This window comes from Cibotium barometz, chromosome 40, assembly GCF_041138505.1.
Source record: "Cibotium barometz isolate CiBa-2024 chromosome 40, ASM4113850v1, whole genome shotgun sequence".
Lineage (NCBI taxonomy): Eukaryota > Viridiplantae > Streptophyta > Polypodiopsida > Cyatheales > Cibotiaceae > Cibotium > Cibotium barometz.
Genome location: NC_141085.1, coordinates 14583151 through 14607768, shown reverse-complemented (window position 1 = coordinate 14607768; position 24618 = coordinate 14583151). Strand labels below are relative to the sequence as shown.

At 37.8% G+C, this 24618-nt stretch overlaps 1 protein-coding gene across 1 annotated transcript; it reads left to right on the top strand.

The window, feature by feature from the left end:
• Nucleotides 1-18134: 18134 nt before the first annotated feature.
• Nucleotides 18135-21551, top strand: LOC147615235 (uncharacterized). Its single transcript, XM_086779292.1, has one exon. The coding sequence runs from the start codon at nucleotides 18692-18694 to the stop codon at nucleotides 21221-21223; it is 2532 nt and encodes an 843-aa protein (XP_086635418.1). The 5' UTR covers nucleotides 18135-18691; the 3' UTR covers nucleotides 21224-21551.
• The last annotated feature ends 3067 nt before the right edge of the window (nucleotides 21552-24618 follow it).

Here is a 24618-nt window from a genome sequence, read left to right as displayed (position 1 = left end):
GCCTTCTTAAAAAGACCCGAATCATGTGCTTGATGATATGAAATCTTAACTTCTTCAACCCAAGGGCAGATGGAACTCCAACCTGAAGAAATCCTTGATGTTCGAGAAAAGATTCTCAGGAACAGAATTCTGAGAGAATTATTGGTCAAATGGAAGTTCTATCCTTTTGAAGATGCCACCTAGGAGAAAGAAGCCGATCTGTTGCGAGATTACCCCCAGTTTACGAGATGAGGACATCGCGTTTTTCAAGTGGGAGAGAATGTAAGATTCCTCCCCAGCCTCTCAAGGATGTCCAGTATCTTCCCCTTGTAATCAAATCCCTCTTCAGAAATATAAAAGATCTTGTTTCTACCTATTTTGACCTAGAGAGAGAAAATGTTCTAGAGAAAGACTATTTAGATTTTGAATATTTTTGGATGAAAAAATATCTCTTTTTATTAAAATAAGTTCCCCCAAAATAGAAGTTTAAAAAGATTTTAAGAAGGTGCATTAGAAATCAAGTATAATCTGTTCAAGAGGCCTTATCCTAGGAGTCTAGATTTTCGAAAAATTTCAAATTAAGGTTTTGAAGGGCCAATCAAATTCATCCAAATGTATGAAGAAGATAAATAGAAGAAATAAAGAAAATCTCCCCAAAAATGAGTTAATACTCACATAAGATGAAGAGTGGACTAAGGACCAAAGGAAAAGCTAAAAAATAGATTTTTGACACCTCACAATGGGGATTCCCCCCTCATGAATGAGGTGGCTACTTCACATGTGGGGTGGAGTTTTAAATCTTCAAAAATTGAGATATTTCATCTCTCCTCTCTCCTAATTCAAGTCTAGTTCCAAAAAGTAAGCTAAACTGACCTAAAAAAGATCAAAAATTGATCAAACTGAATTGGAAAATTTTAGAATCAGTTTTCTTGGTTAGGAGCTCACTTTTTTCTCTAAATAGAAGCCTCCCCCTTTGTTGAAAAATAATAGTGTTTATGCACTGTTACTCTACTCCTTCCAAGAGCTAAGAACTGTGAATTTCTTAATAATTCACTAGTTTTTGACCTTTCCCTCTTCTAAAGATTGGTGGCCACTCTTGTTACAAACAAGAGGAGAATCCTCAAACCATCAAGCCAAAGGAAAGCTCCCAAGAATTTATGTAAGTTAGAAATCTTATATATTTTTTATTCTTTTTATGCTTTCTAATTTTTGTGTTGTTTGAAGTGATAAATGGATGCTATGCCTTGTGGAAAGGCTTTCCCCCTCTCTCATTCTCAAAATTAGCCCTTCTTTATCCTAGTTAAGTGAACTAATAGTTGGAATTAAACTTTCATATTATTTCTCATTTAAAAGTGAAAACTATTTAGTTTAGAATGCTTAAAACCAATTGAGGTTAACTGTTAAGTAAAAAAAAGTAGGAAAATTTAAAAAATGGTCAGCCATACAAAGGAGGTTACGGTGAAATTTTTTAAAAAATTGGAAAAAAGTATTATCTTTTATTATTCTAAAAGAGTAATCCCTATCGTTTCTATATTCTAAAAGTGTCATTTTCATGGATAGAAGATGCATATTGATTATTATTTTTATGCATAAAAGAATAAATTTTTTATTATGAAAGTATTACTTTCATCAAAATGGATTTTTATGCATAAAAGAATAATTTTTTCATTATGAAAGTGTTACTTTCATCAAAATGGATTTTTATGCATAAAAGAATAAAATTTTTAACTTTGAAAGTGTTACTTTATGCATAAAAGAATAATTTTTTTATTATGAAAGTGTTACTTTCATCAAAATGGATTTTTATGCATAAAAGAATAATTTTTTTAATGAAAGTGTTACTTTCATCAAAATGGATTTTTATGCATAAAAGAATATTTTTTTTCATTATGAAAGTGTTACTTTCATCAAAATGGATTTTTATACATAAAAGAATAAATTTTTTTAAATGAAAGTGTTGCTTTCATCAAAATGGATTCTTATGCATAAAAGAATATTTTTTTTAATGAAAGTGTTACTTTCATCAAAATGGATTTTTATGCATAAAAGAATAATTTTTTTTATTATGAAAGTGTTACTTTCATCAAAATGGATTTTATGCATAAAAGAATATATTTTTTAAAAGTGTTACTTTCATCATTATTGATTTTTATGCATAAAGGGATGCATAAAAGAATTTTTTTATTATAAAAGTGTTATTTTTATCATTATTCATTTTTATGCATAAAAGTATGCATGAAAGAATAATTTTTTAATTATAAAAGTGTTACTTTCATCATTATTGATTTTTATGCATAAAGGGATGCATAAAAGAATTTTTTTTAATTATAAGTGTTACTTTTATCATTATTGATTTTTATGCATAAAAGTATGCATGAAAGAATAATTTTTTTTATAAAAGTGTTACTTTCATCATTATTGATTTTTATGCATAAAGGGATGCATAAAAGAAAAAATTTTAATTATAAAAGTGTTACTTTTATCATTATTGATTTTTATGCATAAAAGTATAACATGAAAGAATATTTTTTTATTATAAAAGCGTTACTTTTATCATTATTGAATTTTATGCATAAAGGGATGCATAAAAGAATTTTTTTAATTATAAAAGTGTTACTTTTATCATTATTGATTTTTATGCATAAAAGTATGCATGAAAGAATATTTTTTTATTATAAAAGTGTTACTTTCATCATTATTGATTTTTATGCATAAAAGAAAATTTTTAATTGGAAAAGTGTTACTTTTACTAATATCGATTTTTATGCATAAAAGGATGCATAAAAGAATTTTATTTTTATATCAAAATAAGAGTTCTCTTTAATCCTATGCCTAATTCCCCTGAAAATTGGTAAATGATTAAGTAAATACTCCGTGAAAGAGAATCCTACCGTTTCATATTCTCTAAGATGACAATGAGAAAATTCAGTGAAACTATTGAAATCGAAATTTTAGATAAATGATTCCTCATAGGAATTCGTGATTAGTTTTAAATTCAGTAAAGTAGTAATTGAAATATTTTCCTTTGATAAAGATAGTTCAAGAAGAACCTTTCCAGACTCAAAACCTGAATCAGACTATGACCAAGACATAACTCCGTCAGTTTCAAGAAATGATGATGTGACCAGTTCCATAATCTACACTCAAATCACCCACCGAATCTGAAACTAAGTTGAGACCTTTGATTTTGATCTGAGGATTAAGAATTCAGAATTTGAGGAATTCTGCTTGGAAATCCAGAGTGTGATCTAGAAGTCTTGGGATACGGAATTAAGATATACTCATTCTATTCAAAAGAAAATCAAAACTGAAAACTTGCATAGAAACCCTGTTTTCTTAAAGGACTGTCCTACGCCAGAATGCTGGAGGGAGCATTTGGTATATGTGTTTTCTAAGGGAAGTTCGGTTGCAATAGCTGGCAGGGAGTGTTCAAAGGACAGCTCATGCGGCAAAGCCTGCCCAGGTCTTGACCAGCCTCGGTATGGTTAAAATGGTGCGCTTCCGGTACGATGGACGAGGATCGACGAGCGGTCCCTAAGTGAAGTGCCAGGACACCTAAGGAGGATCCTGGAGGGTTCTCATGACCAGGTGATGCACGGGCTCACGGTGCCGAGGACACCCATGCATATGTCGAGGAAGATATTGTATGATGGACCAATGTTTATTGTAATCTATTACTGGATCTCGTTGTTGACCTGTTGGTTTCAACGGAGAGTCCAGAGTGATATTGTTTTGTGAGAAACGAAGACTCAATGGAAATTTTGAGTTATGACATGTGTAACCAGTAATTTTTTGTCAGTGGATTGTTTTATAAGTTAAATTTTAAAGAGGAGTGTGTGCATATCTGTATTCTAAAGCAAAAGTTAAGAAAGGCATTCAATTATGGGTGGGTGAGTACTTGTCTGGTTCTATGATTCCAGTGGTTGGGCGGTGGCTAACCCATGGGCCGGTTGGGGTTAGGCTGGAATCAGTAGAGTTTTAAAACAATAAAATTGATTAATAGGAATACGCTTAGAACTTGAGTAGTTAATTTAGAATCCTTAAGACTCTCTAAAGAATAAATCAACGGCTGTGCCTGATTCAATCAGGAAAAAAGCATTGATTCCTTCAAGTTAAGTCTATAATAGTTTCCCTTCTATCTGGTTTATTCAGATGAAGGTTAGTTCAGTATCTTGACCTCGTTAGAAAAATCCGTGTAAGAAAATAAAAATGGTGGAATCGTCCCCGCTTTCCGGGCATGGGAAATTTTCCCGGTTTCGGTTTTTGGAAGGACCACCAGCTTAGTCTCGTGCCCAGACATTCGAGGGCGAGGCCCCGAGTGAGAAACCCTGCCTCGCGCAAGAGGAAGGTACTTTCGCTGCTACCATCTGGGAATCCGGTGTGCAGAGGGGGCAGTGGGATCTCACAGTTTGAGACCCTTTGCAGAGGTAGACCCAGTCATGGATTAGTTGGGTTTGTCTCATGAAGGGTTGACAAGATGGCATCATAGGTGGCATTATGAAAGTCCATGACCACAAATGTGAGGTGGAATGTCATGTCCAGACTTTGACCTTGAGGTCATGCACTAGGCCTAGGGGTTTTGCATAGTTCCCATCCACACAAGCTTGATCACCAATTTGGTGGGATCAAGGCATGGTTGGCCCCAGTTTTGCCAACATGTTTGTGTGAGGATACTTACACCAACACCTTCATCTAGGATGCCTTTGACCACATGTCCATTATAGGAAATGGGCAATGCTACGTTTGTGTCATCACCTTCAAAGTATTGTCCCAGGGCATTGAAGTGAATTGTGGGTGTGCCTTTGGGTTGTGGGTTGTGGTGATGGAGTAAGTTTGGATGACGTGGCTCAGATTCGTTCGAGGAATCTGAGGTAGCACCCTCCTCCATAGAAGCTTGTAGTTTTTGTTCCATCCAATCCCGAAGGTCATTCCATAAATTAGGACTACCTTTTAGCAAGGTTCCTATGGGCATGTGGATTTGGGAGGAAAGGAAGGTAGAGAGGCCGGCCAAGTCACGTTGATGAGTAGGGGCTACTTGAGGGGTGGGGCCTTGATCATAGGGTGGATCAACAATAGTATATGGAATTTCAACTTGGTCCTTATTTGAGAGGTGTGCAGGTAGGGGAGGATAAAGTACCTCAGCAAATTTGGTGTGCGGATCTCATGAGTCGTCGAACTCTGTGTCAGTGTTCGCATCGAGTGGTTTGATGTGAATGTGGGATTTGGACTGGGCCATTTGTGGAATAGGCATTGGAGGATGAGGAGTCGCATGAGGGGAAAAAATGTTGTTTGTTAACATTATGTTGGTGAACAGATTGTCCTCAACCTTTAGCGTTTGTGGGGGCTCTTGACTTACATGGTGTGGAAGTTCAATGTTCAATGGGGGATGGCACGCACTCAGGTACGGGGTCAAAGGTTACGAAAATGGGTGGCAGTTCAAGTTGAGCCTGGTATTGCTCTACCAGTTCTTGGGCCTCCTGAAGATGTTGCTTCTCAAGGATGGCATTGGGATAAGTGGTCAACTGTTTTTCCCGTTTGGTGAGTTTTTGGTGGGCTGCATGGGGGAGCGGCAGTTCGGAGGAGGATGATGTGGCCTTTGTTGAGCCCATGCGGATGCTAACCCGATCGTCTCCATGGTCAACGTGCTTAGAGTGTTTTCTTTTGGGATGTGGCCTTCTTAAGCTTGGCATACAACCGTGTGATGACATTCAATGGGACAGTGGATATCTTCCCATAATGAATGCTCAACACGTTGAGAGATGGCATGCCTTCGACTGTGGAATGAGAAACTAATTGCAAAGGAAAATCCTTATAGTAATGGTCAATTCTACAGCCATGACATTGTGGTTGCATTGGTAGACGTTTCTTTTGAGGGCATTCCGCCACCCTATGGAGTCCATGGCAGAGGAAACACAGAAGAGGTGATTTCTTGCGGGTGCACCTATAGTGTGCACAAGTGGTTTAGGGTCCATGTGAGGCACTAACAAAGGGAGATGAGATGTTAGGGGTGCCTCGAGGATGGCGGAGTGCATGGTATCCATAGGTTTAGCAATGGATCTAGTTGGAATCTTTCCATGAGCAATAGGGTGTCCATGGAGAGGCAACAGTTGGGATGGAAAGATTGGCAGTGGAGAGGGGCATGGTGGCGCGTTATATGAGTAGTTGGTTTGGGGTGGTGCTACCAGTAATGCTTGGGGCCCGGGAGTTATGTTTTGTTAAATAATGACAAGGTACTAGACTTACCCCCTCATATTTGGAGTGTTGGCTCTTCGATTGTGATAAGAATTGGTTTTCTCTTGTGAGATCCCTGCCCCCTCTATGCATCGAGAACTTGGGAGTGCTGGCAGCGAAAGTAGCAACCTTGCATGTAGGGCCGAGCTTCCCACTCGGGGCCTCGCCCACGAATGTCCAGACAAGAGACTAATCCGACGATCTCCCAAAACCGAACCCAGAAAAAACTTCCCCCGCCCAGAAAGCATAGGCGATTCCACCAGGAAAAATCTTCTAACGAAAATTTTATCTAACGGGTCAAGGCCTTTATTATCCTTTCTATTCTAATCAAATCCATAGGTCACATGGCCAGATCAAGGAAGGGACTTGCACTTGGTTAATAGAAATCATCACTTTTCCTCCCCTTAAGCAAGGCACAGCCGTTGATTCATTCTCATAGAACAAGAATCTTCCCGGGACTTACTCTAACTAGCATAACTTGAACGTATCTAATTTTATTGTAGAAATCCACTGATCTAGCCTAACCCCAACTGGCCCATGGGTTAGCAAATCGCCGAACCACTGAATTGGTGGGATCCCTTTTTATAAAAATTTGGTTGTGTTTTGTCCCGACCGAGTACCAGGGAAAAGAGTTCCCAGGTCCCCTAGCCGGCACTCAAGCAAAATACATAATAGACACACCACTTACACACCCAATATGAAATTACCTTTTTCATAGACACCACTTACACTCATTCTTTCTTGGACATAATAGACCTTTAAATAATTCTATTCGTAAATAATGGATTTTTATAAAGATAATTCTTTTTTCAATGATCCCTTTGTGAATATGCATCCATCATTTTATTGAATTATTCTCATAGAATTATTCTAAATTATTCTTTTCTCCAATTGAAACTCGGCATCAACATGCCCTAAATTTCTATGTAGAATGATGGTGAAACCTTCTCTTTTAACACCGAAATTACTTTAGGCATTTTCCTAATTAAAGTACAATGCAAATTCCTCTAAAAAAAATATCCATGTATATGAATATACCTATTTTGAATTATGACCAAAATTCCTCTTTTAATATTTAAAATGTTTGTATATAATATATCATGAAAATTTCTCTTTTTATATCTAAATTTTTATGCATGTACATATGTAAAGATAAATATAAAAACTCCTCTTTTCTCTATTATAACAATTATGCATAAATACTATAAAAGTATTTTTCATAAATGTAACAAAAATCATTCTTTTAGCATAAAAATGTTTATGCTTAGAATATGAGAATTCCTCTTTTTGCATCTAAATTTTTATGCATGTACATATTTAAAGATAATTTTAACTAAAATTCATCTTTTCTCTATTTAAACAATTATGCATAAATACTATAAAAGTATTTTCCATAAATGTAACAGTAATCATTCTTTTAGCATAAAAATGTTTATGCCTATGGGAATTCCTCTTTTTTTATTAACAAAATTATGCATAAAATTAAATTCATTTTAAAATTTTTTTTACCATAGTTTTGTTGCATTTTCTGAGAATTCTCAAAAATTCTAGTTCTAAACATATACCCATAATTATGAAATGTGGTGGGAATTCCTCTTTTAAACTAAAAAATTTATTATGCATACGTAGCATAATTATAAACATAATTATAAGCATCATTATAATTAAACCTCTTGATTAATCTTAAAAATATCCATTTATCATTCCTATATGAAAATACTTACAAAAATGTTAGCATAACTCTTTTTCAATCTTAAAATGAATTAATATGTTTTTTCTTAATCATAAACAAGTTTTAAAGAATTAATCACCAATTTTATCTAGATTAAAATCATAAAAATACTTAATCTTCTTCCCTAGCTTGCCACAATCCTAGAGTTTTGATTAAGATAATGAGATTAGCATTAAGATCCATTCTTCTAACAAGGATCCACCCAAAAAGATGATTAATCTTTCAAAAAGAGAGATTTACTAATCAAAAATATTAAATTTAAACATAAAAGATTAGCATTAATGCAATTAAACATTATGAATCACTAAAAAGCTTGATTTCAAGAAAAAACCATTAATTAAGAATCTTCCCAAGCATTAGAGAGGTTGGGAAGAAGATAACCATTGAGAAAGATAGAAAAAACACCATGGATTAAGGCTTACCTTTGGTTTTGGCTTGATTCTTTTAAAAAGAAGTGAAGCCCACAAGGAAAGCTTGGATATCACAATGAGGAGGGTAATCTCCAAGGGAGGATGGAGATTTGTGAAGCTCCAAAGCTTCCCAAAGTAGAGGCAAAATAGAGGGATAATAAAATTACACTAATTTGAAGATTATATTAGCATGTAAATACAAAAAGATGAAAATACAAAAGAATGAGGGTCTATTTAAAAGTGAGGGAGGCCACCAACCAAGTCCAATTGGGATCTAGAGGCTTCCAGCTTCAGTTTGATCCATTTTGGACAAGTTTTGGACCAGTTTGGCTCACTTTTTGATCCAGTTTGAAAGAGGAGAGATGAAATCTCTCAGTTTTTTTGAATTAAAAATGTGGAGTAATGATGTGAAATAGGCGCCTCCTTTTGAGGTGTCAAAAGTTCATTTTTTTACTAAATAAACCTCATTTTTTAAAACTAATAAACCCAGTACTTGGTCAACTCTTCATTTTATGTGAGAATTTACTCATTTTTGGGGGATTTTCTTTTATTATTTGCATTTTTCTTATTGAAACCCTTGGATTAATCCTATTGGCCCTTTAGAACCTTATTTGGACCTTAATTAAAAATTTCTAAAAATGTGGACCCTTAGGCTAAGGTCTCTAATTCACATATTCAGTTAATTTCTAATGCACATTGGAACATTCTTTTTGAACTTCTATTTCACGGGAATTTATCTTAAATATAAGAAAAAACTTTGTATCCAAAAATATCTCAAAATTGAATCACCTTTCTCTAGAACATTTTCTCTCTCTAGGTCAAAAACAAAGGAATATACTATTTTCTTGCATTCTGAAATAGGGGATGATTACAGGGGACTAAGAGGAGAGCTTTTACATCTTTTAGGGCTAAGGAGGAACCTTACATCCTCTCCCACTTGAAAAACGCGAGATGTCCTCATCTCGCAAAGTGGGGGTAATCCTTTACCAGCTCTTCTTCTTTCTCCCAAGTGGCGTCCTCTAAAGGGTAGAACTTCCACTTGACCAGAAAATCTCCAAGGACTCTGTTCCTAAGAGCCTTCTCCGGAACATCAAGGATTTCTTCAGGTTGGAGTTCCATCTAGCCTTGAGTCTGAGAAGTCAACTGTTCATCATCCAGCACATGACTCGGGCTGGGTACATACTTACTAAGAAAACTGACATGGAATACATTAAGTACTTTGAGATGGGGAGGCAGAAGAAGTTCATAAGCTAGATCTTCTACTTTCTTAGTAATGGCATACGGCCCACAGTATCTGGAAGACAGCTTTTTGTCCTTTCCTAGAGATAAAGAACTTCTCTTAGGTCGTACACAAATGAAGACCATATCTGCTTCTTCGAACACTCTCTTTGTTCTTTTCTTGTTAGCATACTACTTTTGTTTGTCCTGGGGGCAGCCTTAATATCTTTGCGTATTGCCTGCATTTGCTGCACCATGTCATCAAGCATATATCTGGACATCTCGACCCTGATCACATTGTCAGACCAAGTTAATGGTGTGAGGTAATCTTGTCCGTATAGTTTTAAATGGGCTCATCTTGATACTTTGGTGATAAGAGGCATTGTAAGCAAACTCAACTAGATGTAAGTTGCATAACCACTTTCTGGGTTCTCTGCTGCCACAGCATTACCAAAGAATATCTTCAATTACTTGGTTTACTCTTTCAGTCTGGCCATCTGTCTCGGGATGATAAGCTGTATCGAGATCTAAGGAAGTTCCCACTACTTCGAAGAATGCAGTCCAGAACCTTGATGTGAACTTAGAGTCTCTGTCACTCACTATTCTTCTGGGTAAGCCATGCAGCCTAAAAATCTCCTTGAGGAAGACTGGCAATATCCACTACAGAGTAGGTTTCTTTTACTGGAATTAGATGGGAAACCTTCGTTAATCTGTCAACTACCACAAAAATGGAGTTGTAACCTGATTGCACTGACAGTAATCGAGTAACAAAATCCATATTGATACATTCCCACTTCATTTGTGGAATGTCTAAGGGATGCAGTTTTCCTGGCATCTTAACCCTTTTTGCCTTAACTCTTTGACATGTTAAGCACTGGCGTATATGATTGAGTACATCCCTTTTGAGTCCTAGCCAAAAGAAGCTGTTGTTTACACACATGGAGGTCTTTATGAACACTGGATGTCCAGCTATCGGGCTATCATGGGCTTCCCTATGAATTTTTCCCTTTGTTTCCTCATCATTAGGAATGCATAGACGATTATTGTAATACATGCATCCTTCATCCAATTTGTATGCAAGAACTTGACTCATTTTCTGAGGAGTCTTGCTTTCCTACATCAATAGGGTAGCAATAGGGGCAAAGGATCTGTCCTGCATGATCTTCTCTCTTGCTTCAGTGACAATGGATTTGACACCAATATTATTGCAAGCAAGGAGGCTTTCCTACTGAGCGCATCGGCTACCACATTTTCTTTCCCTGGTCGGTACTTTATCTCAAAGTCAAACTCCTGCAGGGTCTGCATCCACCTTCTTTGACGCATGTTGAGATCCCTTTGGGTGAAGATCCACTTTAGACTTTGATGATATGTCATCAAGGTGAATCTATGTCTCAAGAGATAATGTCTCCACAACTTTAGAGCATAAACTACTGAGAGTAACTCCAAGTGATGGACATCATAATTTATCTCATGCGTTCTGAGTTTTTTGGATTCGTAGGCTACTGCATGACCATCCTGCATAAGTGCACCTCTAAGGCAAAACCACTGGCATCTGTCACTACCTCAAAGGGTAAGGAAAAGTCTAGCAATTTTAGGACAGGGTTGGTTACTAAAGCTGTCTTTAGTTTATTAAAAGCACTTTGACACATAGCGGTCCAATGAAATAGGGTGCTCTTCTTGAGAAGGTTAGTCAAAGGGGATGCTATTTGAGCATACCTGGGTATAAAGATTCTATACCATCCGATTAATCCCAAGAATCCTCTGACTTATTTCACTGTTTTGGGCTCTGACCAATCCACGATTGCTTGGATTTTAGCGGGGTCGGGAGAAATCCCATCTTTAGATACTATAAATCCCAAGTATTCGACATGGTCAACAGAGAAAGTGCACTTTCTCTTCTTTGCAAAGAGTTGGTGATTCCTTAGGATCTCCAGGACTTTGCACACATGATCTTCATGATCTGCTGCATTCTTGGAGTATACCAAGATATCATCGAAAAAGATAAGAACAAATTCATCCAAGTATTCTCTGAGAATGTCTTGCATGAGGTGATTAAACGTTGCTGGGGCATTAGTTAATCCGAACGGCATGACTGTGAATTCATAATGCCCATAGCGAGTATTGAAGGCTGTCTTTGGGATATCTTGTTCCTTGATTCTGATCTGGTAGTACCCAGATTTGAGATCTATCTTTGTGAACATTTGGGTTCCACCTAACCGATCCAAGAGTTTACGATCCTAGGAATAGGATATTTATTTTTGATTGTTAACTGATTTAATCCTCTATAATCAATACAGAGTCTTAACGTTCCATCTTTCTTTTTCTAAAAGAGAATGAGCACATCCCAAGGTGAAACACTGGGTCTTACAAATCCTTGCTCTACCAGTTGTCTCTTAACTGCTCCTTAAGTTCTACGGCTTCAGGAAAACTGGCATTTTGTATGCACGTTGGGCTACTGGATGAGCTCTATCTCATGATCTACTTCACGAGTCGGAGGCATCTCAGTCAGCTCTTTTGGGAATATATCAACGTACCCACTTAGCCATTTTGGTTCCATAGCCTTGCACTTTCTATCTACTAGATTCATTTTAACGACATAGACGGTTTGCCTCTTTCTGAGTCCCTTCAGCAATTTAGAAGCTTTGACTAATTGCAGAACTGAGGATCCAAAAATTCCATTTCCTTGGACTTGATTCCCATGCAGTTCAAGGAAAGACAGTGAGTGTCAGCCTGATTTTTGTGGAGCCAATCCATTCCAAGGATTCCATCATAGATTCCCAAGGGTAAGACTCTGAACTAGCAGTCTGTCGCATTCCCATCTAGATTAAACTGAATGCGATTTGTCTCATGGTGTGTGAAAAGAATCTTTCCACCCACTGGCCAATTCTACTTTGCATAGGTTTCCATGTTTTCTGATCTAGGACTAACTTATGCAAGCATCCAGGGGAAATAAAAGAATGTGTACTGGCTGAATCAATCAAAAGCTTAAAGTGCTTACCCTTGTATTCTGCTGGAATCTGAAGGACTGAGAACTGGCAATTTTGCCCTTGATGTTCAATGGCGGCATAAATCTATCCTCTTTCTTTCTCCACTACATCAGCTATTGTGACAGCTCATCAGACCTTGCTCCACCACCACCACCCACCACTCCGGACGGCAGCCCTCTGTGCTCTTCATCTACCACCTCGGCTACAGCAAGACCCTTGTCACCTCCACAAGACCCTTTTTCTAAGAATCCAGAATTTCTTAATGAAAATCACAATTCTAGTATCTTGGTAACCCACCCATCAATTACAATGAATTTTTGACTTATTTCTCGATGATTCCGGGTCTAAGGAAAACGGTCTAAGGAAAACTTCTCTAAATCACCGGTAATCCATTCTTCATACTGAAGAAATGGGAATGGTCACAAGGTTTAGCTTAATTTATGATTCGAGAGATGGGTAAGCATCTTACTGGCCCACCTTTCTCACGCGGTTGTAGTCTAAATCACCGGTAATCCATTCCGGGTCTAAGGAAAACTTCTCTAAATCACCGGTAATCCATTCTTCATACTGAAGAAAAGGGAATGGTCACAAGGTTTAGCTTAATTTATGATTCGAGAGATGGGTAAGCATCTTACTGGCCCACCTTTCTCATGCGGTTGTAGTCTAACCCTAAATTACTCAAATTTAATCCTAAAGATAATTTCTAAAGATAATTCTTCATTTTTCCTGATAAATTAATTGTGATTTCCATTCTTAAGGGAAAATCCAAAATTATGAGAACTCATTCTTTCTTGGACATAATAGACCTTTAAATAATTCTATTTGTAAATAATGGATTTTTATAAAGATAATTCTTTTTTCAATGATCCCTTTGTGAATATGCATCCATCATTTTATTGAATTATTCTCATAAAATTATTCTAAATTATTCTTTTCTCCAATTGAAACTCGACATCAACATACCTTAAATTTCTATGTAGAATTATGGTGAAACCTTCTCTTTTAACACCGAAATTACTTTAGGCATTTTCCTAATTAAAGTACGATGAAAATTCCTCTAAAAAAATATCCATGTATATGAATATACCTATTTTGAATTGTGACCAAAATTCCTCTTTTAATATTTAAAATGTTTGTACATAATATATCGTGAAAATTTCTCTTTTTGTATCTAAATTTTTATGCATGTACATATGTAAAGATAAATATAAAAACTCATTTTTTCTCTATTTAAACAATTATGCATAAATACTATAAAAGTATTTTTCATAAATGTAACAAAAATCATTCTTTTAGCATAAAAATGTTTATGCTTAGAATATGATGAGAATTCCTCTTTTTGCATCTAAATTTTTATGCATTTACATATATAAAGATAATTATAACAAAAATTTATCTTTTCTCTATTTAAATAATTATGTATAAATACCATAAAAGTATTTTGCATAAATGTAATAAAAATCATTCTTTTAGCATAAAAATGTTTATGCCTAGAATACGATGGGAATTCCGCTTTTTTTATTAACAAAATTATGCATAAAATTAAATTCATTTAATTCTTTTTTTAACCATAGTTTTGCTGCATTTTCTGAGAATTCTCAAAAATTCTACTTCTAAATATATACTCATAATTAGGAAATGTGGTGGGAATTCTTCTTTTAAACTAAAAAATTATTATGCATAAATAACATAATTATAAACATAATTATAAGCATCATTATAATTAAACCTCTTTATTAATCTTAAAAATATCCACTTATCATTCCTATATGAAAATACTTACAAAAATGTTAGCATGACTCTTTTTCAATCTTAAAATGAATTAATATGATTTTTCTATATCAGAAACAAGTTTAAAAGAATTAATCATAATTTTTATCTAGATTAAAATCATAAAAATACTTAATCTTCTTCTCTAGCTTGTCAAGCCTAGAGTTTTGATTAAGATAATGAGATTAGCACTAAGATCCATCCTTCTAACAAGGATCCACCCAAAAAGATGATTAATCTTTCAAAAAGAGAGATTTACTAATAAAAAATATTAAATTCAAGCATAAAAGATTAGCATTAATCCAATTAAACATTATGAATCACTAAAAAGCTTGATTTCAAGAAAAAACAATTAATTAAGAAGCTTCCCAACCAAGAATTAGAGAGGTTGGGAAGAAGATAACAATTGAGAAAGATAGAAAAAACACCATGGATTAAGGCTCACCTTTGGTTTTTGGCTTGATTCTTTTAAAAATAAGTGAAGCCCACAAGGAAAGCTTGGCTACCAAGATAGGGAGGGTAATCTCCAAGGGAGGATGGAGATTTGTGAAGCTCCAAAGCTTCCCAAAGTAGAGGCAAAATAGAGGGATAACTAATTTGAAGATTATATTAGCATGTAAATACAAAAAAGATGAAAATACAAAGGAATGAGGGTCTATTTAAAAGTGAGGGAGGCCACCAAACAAGTCCAACAGGGATCTAAAGGCTTCCAGCTTCAGTTTGATCCATTTTGGACAAGTTTTGGACCAGTTTGACTCACTTTTTGATCCAGTTTGAAAGAGGAGAGAGGAGAGATGAAATATCTCAATTTTTTGAATTAAAAATGTGGAGTAATGATGTGAAATAGGCGCCTCCTTCATGAGCCCCCTCCCTCCTTACTGAGGTGTCAAGAATTCATTTTTTACTAATAAACCTCAATTTTTTAACTAATAAGCCCAATACTTGGTCAACTCTTCATCTTATGTGAGCATTTACTCAATTTTGGGGGATTTTCTTTTATTCTTTAAATTTTTCTTATTGAAACACTTGGATTAATCCTATTGGCCCTTTAGAACCTTATTTGGACCTTAATCAAAAATTTCTGAAAATGTGGACCCTTCAATTAATTTCTAATGCACATTGGAAAATTCTTTTTGAACTTCTGTTTCAGGGAAAATCATCTTAAATATAAGGAGAAACTTTTTAACCAAAAATAGCTTAAAATTGAATTACCTCTCTCTAGGCCAAAAACAAAGGAAAATACTATTTTCTTGCGTTCTGAAATATGGGATGATTACAGGGGACTGAGAGGAGAGCTTATACATCTTTTAGGGCTGAGGAGGAACCTTACATCTCTACTTTGCATTATTGTCAAATTTTATTTTCTAGAAAATTTAATTACTGTATTGCTAGTATTGAAAATCTCACTGTAGTTTTGGAACAAAATTATTAGTTTGATAGATTTCTTTATGTTATGCTTAGTATTTTTATATTGATAGATGTTGGATGTTAGCTCTAGTTTTGTGTTTTGTATATGTAAATCTAGTCTAACATTGTGGCATGGTAACATTAACACATGCGTGCGTACACACAACAACTCCTCTTACTCTCCCTTCTCCCTTTTAAAACCCCCTTTTCTTGTTTTGGCATGTGTATGCCAATCACATCATGGTCATATTTCCAAATTCCTTAATGGTACACGTCACTTGTGTTGTCAAGTGGACTTTGATTAAATACAAAAGCGAGTGAAACACATTATACAAAGAAAACCATGTGGTGCATAAACAATAATGCCATGAGTTATGAATGTTGTACAAAAGGAGGGTTTATTTAAGTAGATTTTGATTGGAACAAAAGACATTTATCCTAAACATTGTATAAAATAGATTGGTTTTCTTGGCCTTTTGTCTTATGGTGAATTATATGACAAAGGATTTCTAGGTGTGCATTTTATGTTGAAAAGCTTTTCTAGCCACAATGAGCTTAGGCATACTTATAGCTTTCAAGGACCCTTGACATGTAAAAGAACCATGGTTCCAAATTTCCAAGTTTGATGCCACATGGAGCAATTATTATGATGCAAGGCATACATTTGATTAAATAATATTGATAGCATGCTATTATTGTGATTTTTCCACATGTAGTTGTATACTGTACGAGCAAGAGCCTTGGGTGTAGAATATCACTGCTTCTTTTGAGATTATTTGCATGTTACTTGTACCTCCAAGAAAACTTGAAAATAATCAAAGACCTCTTCTTAATGTGAAGAATTGCTTCTTGGAGCAACACAATCGAGGATGGTTGGATAGAGTGCTGTAAAGTACCATAGAAGACAAGTATTCGGAAAGAGTGCAAAACAAGGATTGTCACTCTCATGATGATAGATAAAGAAAGAAACAAATCTCTTATTATTGAGGACCACAAAAAGCCCATACATTAGTCATTTCATGCCTCACACATTCTAAACTTTACACAATTATATCATTGGTGGTCCATAGGGATTATTTTCTTTAATAAAATTGTCCTTCCTATGTTGTGTCATTACACCTATCATAGATCGTGGTATCAATAGCTTTTGAAAGAAAAAGCATTTGAATACCAAGATGGTATATCTTACCCAATCAATAAATGATGTAATAAAAAGATATGGTTTTTGAAAAGATGCAACAAAATCTACGTCTACAACATGCTCATCATGTATACTTATTAATCCAACTTGCTCATCCTCTATGCTTATTAATCCATCTAACAAAGCTATAGAGTGTGTATGAGTCAATGATGCCATCATTGAATGCTTTCTAACATGTATGTGAGCTAATAAACTTCAGCTTATAATCGCCATAGATGGCAAGGTGTTTCTAGCATTCTGAATGTAGGCAATCATGTGAGACAGCCTATGGTAAATGTGTTGAGCAAGCAAGTGCATGGCAATCATTTGAGACAACCTATGGTAAATGTGTAGTGCATGGCAATCATTTGAGACAACCTATGGTAAATGTGTTGAGCAAACAAGTGCATGTGCTCAAGCTGATTGAGACTACTCATAGCAAAATATGCAAGCTAATGCTAGGAGGGCATTGTCAATAACAATAAATCATTTGACATCCCAAGAGGTAATGTGATTGATCAAGACATCGCGGATTAAAATAATATGCAAAAACCAATCTTTAGGTGTACCCTAGATGTCGGCAATCAATTGAAAATGCAAAATTATGGGAAAATTATTGTAAGGTGTTCAACCTAGAGATCAATTCTTGCAAGAAAAGGTGGATAGCATTCAATGCACAATATGCATAAGCGAAGGGTTCTCAAGTGCAGGAAATGCTCAATTATTACTTGAAGGTGTTCAACCCTAAGAACAATCCTTCGAAGGTAGACTTGGTTCTGTGACTTGTGTGCTCTCATTGTGCAAAAAGAGCAGATAACTAGTAGTATGTGCCTTAACTAATTAGAGGGATGAACCAATTATTGAGATGGCTCACTTCACCTAGCCTTTCTCCCTTCACATGGCCACAAATTAGGTGCATCCTTGATACATGTGCAACCGAGTCAAGCCTTGATACATGTGCAACCGAGTCAAGCCTTTGTAGTGTGGCCAAAAAGGGAATAGATAGGGAAAGGATGTGAGAATGTAGTTGATGAAACTCTTCATTTTAGGGAGCTTTCGACATAATTCGCAGACTTAGAGAAGGCGAGAAAATGCTCTTGGTTTTTAGTGTTGGTTGAAATGAGGACGTGAGAAAACCCTCTTAGACAATGTTTTTTTTTTTGTTGTTGTTGGGAGGATAACTTTTTTAATTTTTAATTTTTATTAGTACCGAACTGGACAGACCCCATGCCTCATGGCATGCGGGAGGAAGGGGCGGGTATTGAACACAAGCCCTCGCGGTGTAGGGCAAGAGCCCTTACAGCTGCGCTCTCCCCCAACTCCTCTTAGACAATGTTGAACAAGGGAATAATTTGGATGTTTTGCCCTCACTTTAATATTGTAATATAGATCCTAAGAGTGAAGTGAGATTGGGCGGCCACTAGCCGTCCCCAAGTCTGAAGAGGAATGCATTGCTGCCGGACGAAGCAGTGTGTTTATACGATCCGAAGCTCCTGGGATCTCGCATTATGTGAGGAAGGGTTAACAATTTCCTCTCCCCATCTCCATCATGTAGCCATAGCCAAGCCACATTTTCCTGCTTTTTTGACCTTCTCTCTGCTTTTTTTTTGGTTGCTTTTTCTTTCACAGTAGCAGGTTTCTTCAAAGAGGGGCCAATTTGAAGGTAGATTTGAAATTGTGCCATTTGGGCGCTCTTTTTTGGGTTTCCCCTTTCTCGCACAATAAGATTTTTCTGTGGAAACCCTAGGATGCAGGGAAACATCCTGGTGGAGAAGCCATGGGGTGCACTAGCAGCAGCTTGAATAGAAGGCCTTCACGCAGAAGCAGAAGCAGAAGCAGAAGCAGCAGCAGCAGCAGCAGCAGCAGCCTCACGCATGGGCAGAGACAGGCCATCTCTGTGGTGGGTTTGACTCTGCAGAAGGATTACGCTTGGAATGTGATCGAGAGCGAATCCAACGAAGCGTCTCATTCTATTCACAGAAAGCAAGGTTTTGAAGCCCTAACCGATGGCGGACAACCCATCTTTGAAGAGAAAGGAGAAGAAGAAGCATCAGAGGAGCTTCGGGGAAACCTTAATTGGGAGAATTCTTCCCCAATTAGGGTTAACAGAAGAGAAGAGGGCTTTCGTCCACTTGCCCACTTGCTGGAAAGCCCCCGCAAGCTGTGCACAGAGCAAGAGAGGAGGCTGCGGTGTGCCAATTTGGAGGTCCCTTCATTAGGGTTAACAGATTTAAGCTCCGATGAGGATGATGATGAAGGGGATGGGTTCGAATTTGCCAAATTGGAGGGCAGCATTGCAAGCTTCAACTCTGAACAAGGACCCATTTGGACCCCCATCACAAGCTTAAATTCTGAGAAAGGAACCAAGAAGACCCCCTTGCTTGGTCTTGGCAGCCCTCACATCGAAGCCCTCACTACAGACACTTCATTTTCTGAGAATTGGGAAAAAGTCCAGGGCGACTCCCTCTCCGAGCCAGAACTACAGGTACTCATCTGCCCTGAATACACTGATTTGCCCTTGTCAGATTCAGATAACCAGTTATCGCCACGATCTGTGGTCTCTTCCCAAGTCTCTCCCTGCTCCCCATTGTTGGAGAGATTTCCATCAAACTCCATGGATCAGCCCACCAGACTGTCTTCAACATCTGAGGATTCCCTTTTTTTTCCTGGCTTCATGACATATACTTCTTTTGAATGTGGGTCAATGTCTCCTTCTAGTGCCTCCTTTTCTGAGTCTGTTGCAGAAAGTTCTCCGGCAGATGATGCATTCACAGATAGAATAACCATGGGTGGCAGCATGTGGGATCATCCATCATGGAGCCATCTTTCCCCTTCAGATTCTCCATATGTGCATGATCCATCTGAAGAACGCCACCCCTTTGGAGATTATACCATCAGGGACGGCAGGTGGGATCATCCTTCGCCATTGTGGAACCAACCATCCTCATTAGAGTCTCCTCATGTGCATGATGATGCATTTCACTCCGGAGCTTTGATTCCAGGGCTACCTAATGATCTTGCACAGCTATGTCTCATGAGAGTACCATTCATCAAGTACAACTACTCTTTCCGCATGGTTTGCAGACAGTGGAGGGAAGTCCTTTCTTCTGAAGAGTTTTTCAAGGTGAGAAAGGCCCTGGGAATACATGAAGCCCATATCTCATTTGTTGTGCATGGAAACCGGGTGCAAGTTTTCAGTTTGCAGACTTATCAATGGTTTTGTCTTCCTCCTTTACCTCGAGAGGATGGAAACATGTCTCCTGGCTGGAGAGTTTCTCCTGAATGGGATCTATCTCCTGACAGACAGTTTTCACCTGAAATGGGAGGGGCAGCTTCCAATTGGGGAATTGATCCTTATGATTGGTGGCAAATTGACACAGTGGCAGTTTTGGAGGGAACACTTTTTGTCATTGGTGGGGATCAGGCAGAAATTCATTCTTTTACCCGGCCAAGCAAACCCACAAGTAGAGTGCACAAATATGATTTCTGCAGGAATCACTGGGTTGCAGTCTCCCCTATGCAATTACCACGGTCTCATGCAGCTGCAGTTTCTTTAGGTAAGTTAATGTATGTAGCAGGGGGTAGTGAAGACATGGAGGGTGGAGCATCTGCAGAAGTTTATGATTCTGAGCAGAATAAGTGGAGCATGATTCCGAGCATGAATACATCCATGAGAACATGTGTGGGCATGGAGCATGAGGGTTGCTTCTATGTGAAAGGGGAAAACACAGGTCGAGGATGTCATGTGGAGGGAGAGGTTTTCACACCATTAGAAGGTAAATGGGTCAGGATGAGCTCTGGGATGAGGAGAGGACTAGAACGGGGTCCGATTGCCTCCTGTAATTCAAATCTATTTGTGGCAGACTGGAAGGATTCTCTGCTGAAGGTTTATGATCCTGAGCGGGATTCGTGGTTAGTGGTAACGAAGCTTCCAGCAAGGATCAGCCGCTTGGTTGGCCATTCCAAGCAGCTCTATGCATTAACAGGGAAAATAAAGGTAGATCCATACAACCATCATGTGATATCTGATGCACCGGCAGAGGTCTGGAGGCTAGACTTAGGAAGTGGAATGACACAGTTGTCTGCCTTAGGTGCTGTCAAGGCATCAATTCAAGAAGAGAGAGGATCCGAGCTACATGCTGATTTGCTCGAGGAGTATAATGGCGGGGGGGTATTTGAAAAGCTCTCAATGTCCAGCAGCAGGGACTGGAAATGGGAGTGTTTGTGGAGGGATCCCAAGCAGATGGTCAAAACAGGAGGCTTAGCATGGGTCCCATGTATTGCTCACTGTACCTTGTTTGAGGATTAGGTGAAAAAGCAAAGCAACAGGAGACGATGATTTGTTACGTTCTTTTCAAAATTTTCTAAACGCTAGAGAGATAGATGCAGATATGAATGGAGTAATAACTTGAGCCAAGTTTTGGCAGCCCTTGATAGTATACACCCATGATAATCTTTCATATAAAGACAAGATTACTTGCCCTCTCTTGCTGTCTGTGAGCACAAAATTCTTACCCGCCTTCTCTTGCCATGCTGATGGCCTTTGTATGACAGTTCTAGGAATTTTCTCTCAAAGCTGTTTGTGTAACCATGTTGTTTTATGGACAAACAGTTGTGAATGTATCCTTTATTTTTCACAAGTTTTTGTTCTGAACTAGGTTAGTTGTGCAAGGCCTTAAACCGTGGAGGTGTGATCATGGAGTTATGTAGTTTGTAGGGACGAACGTTGAGCAGAATAGGAGGCTGCATTGTGGTAAAAGTAGCAAGCTGAGGTATGGTATCGCAAAACACGAAGAAGGTATGGGCATGGATGCACCCTTTGTTGAAGGAGATGACGGATGCCAAGAAAGTAGCTACATTGAGGTCATGTTACCAAGTTGCACAAGCAAACTGTCATCTTCAAGGCCAAGCCAGGCAATATCACATGATTTGATTCTGGGCTTGATGGGGATCATAACTTCAACACGATGAGCTGCAGGTTGTAGTTCTCGAGGAAGGTGGGCATGGAAGGAGGCCTTGCAAGAAAGGTGGGCATGGAAGGTGGTCAATCAACTGGGTCCTTCCTGAAGTGCTGGACTTGAACATCAACAATGGCTGTTCTTCATCTAAAAAAGTGGCTTCAAAAGGTAGAAAGATCACTAAGCTGCAGTCATGCCATGAAGCTTTCACCACTTGTGGTGGCAGCAGCATTAGTATGCCCTATGAAAGCAAGTGGTTTCTTGAATCATGTGAATGTTTTCTTTTAGGGCCATGATATGTTTGATCCATCCTAAGAGGATCCTTGTAAGGTGTAACCTTTATGAGGGTCTGTGTACCACTTACAAGGGTCTTCATACATGATGCCCCACCAGTGGCATTATCTAAGGGCTTGGATGTGCAGTGTAAAGGATAAGGCAATACCTCCAATGCGCAAACCGCTAAAGCTTTTAGGTCAAATATCTAGTTAAATACATGGAAGGATAGATGTAGAGCTTTGTGAGTTGAAAAATCAGATTTTTCTTGGCTTAAGACCAAAAAGGATGATATAGACTAAAAAGGAAAAGACATACTAAGTTGGGAAATGTTCAAGATGCCTCTTGTTGGGTAGATTTACAATTGTAAAATCCCTATTGGGACTAATTGTGTTGTTTTCCTTGCAACCTTCTATTATCTTATGTTTTTCTTTGAATTTATGGAATGTTTGATTGCTTTAGCACATGCCCTATTATGTCGATTGAGAAGATATATAGATACCTTATTTGTCTTTTTGACATTTAAGAATCCATCGATTCATGTACAAAGAGTTTCTTTTATCCTTATGAATTCTCAAGTGGAAGTTGTTTTCCTACTAGAATTTGAAATATCTTAGTTTAGAAGCTGATATTTATGATATATGGGTTGATTAAATTTATGATCTCATTTTTTTTGGGTGCAAGTTTTTTTAGACAAGTTTTTTTGAGAGAAAATGAAGGTTAGTGATGCCAACCCTCTAAATTTTAGCCACAACATTATTTAATAACGTGTGTAACATTTGTATACATTATGTTATAATGTGTGTAACATTTGTAGCGAGAATTATGTGTACAGCCAATGAGTATCCTTGCTTTGGCACCAAGAGAGAATATTATTGAATTTGTGATAGTGGGAAGCCATGATACCCAAAATTTTTTGGAATGGAGCAAGGAGGCAACACAACTCTCTAGTCCAAGGGCTTTAATACCCCCAAGTGCATATTCCAAGAGCCCTTTCCAAAGAAGGCTAGTGAATCCTACTTACTAGCTCCTCAAAGAACCTCAATTTTGACTCCCATCTTCCCTCATCTACTAACCATACCAAAAGCCAATGTAGTAGGGGAAATGGCAAGAGTAGGTTATTAAGGGCAGAAGTACGAGGCCAATATCTTATATTACATGGAGGATGGAAGTGGTGGATGTATCATAGTGTATCAGTTGTAGCAACACACACACACACATGTAGCAAGTAAGTAAAGATACAGAGAAGCACAACACTCAGAGTAGATTGATGAGAATGATACTACAAAGGTAGCAACACACAAGATGCAGCAAGTAAGTAGAGATGTAGAGAAGCACAACACGCAAAGTAGATTAATGAGAATGAGTGAAGTACAAGTGAACAAGTGAATAGATTGATGAGAATTATAGTACAAGCGAACAAGTAGATAGATTGATGAGGATGATAGAGAAGCACAACACTCAAAGTAGATTAATGAGAATGAGTGGAGTACAAGTGAACAAGTGAATAGATTGATGAGAATGATATACACATGAATAACTGAAGTGACATGATAAGGTCACTTATACATGGACTCATAAAATAACCTCCTAAGGAGGAAAAAAGTACCGTGGCCCATTATTAGCCCCATTTTAAGCCTAGGTCTACACATCAGACCATATAAATGGCTATTGATTTATAGCTTACACATATGAAGAGTGTAGCTTACACACGAGAAATAGGGAAAAATGAAGGGAAGGAGAAATTTCGGGGGGGGGGGGGGGGGGGGGGGTGTTGAGATATCGAGCTCGTCTAGTGAGGCGGTGGACATTGATGACCCGCCTGGGGGATAGGCCCCACACTTACACCACTGGCATGGTTGGTGAGATCTTGGGTGATATGCGGCCAGTGGGATGACAGGCTGTGCGCGACAGCCATTCTAGAGACTGGCATAGTTATAGCGCCAGCTCATTTAGTTGGGTTCACACTATAGAGAACCTGTGTATGTATTGATTGAGTACCTTTCATATTATGTGTACTCTTATCTTGTATATGGTGTGTTGAGTGTTGAGTGAAGCAGGAGAAGATTTTCAGCCTCTCACCTTGTGTGTTCTCTATTAGGGTTTTGTGAGTGTGTGTGTGCTTGCAAGAGCTCAAGCTCTCTTCCCCCCTGCATATTTTCATGGTATCAGAGCCTGGTTCGTGCTAAGGGCTGAGCTGTAAGCAAGAGAACCACAGGAAGCGGTACGAGGGTAAGAGCTTCAACTACTCTTCCCTATTTGTGTTGGTGACTACACACTGTCGGGAGCTCTACGGGAGGCACCGGCAAACGATCTCTGATTGAGGAGCTTTCTTCGCGAGAGTAAAGCTATAGGGCAACTATACTGTCCTATCGGACTTAATTTCCTGGGTCGAAAACGCGTTTCGAGTGCGTCTGGACCTCCGTTTTTCAGACAGCAGGCGATTTCGAGCACCGCGGGTAAGTCATCGATT

What these genes read in the sequence shown, in the direction of transcription:
- LOC147615235 (XM_086779292.1), top strand. Translation starts at nt 18,692, where the DNA reads ATGGGGTGCACTAGCAGCAGCTTGAATAGAAGGCCTTCACGCAGAAGC.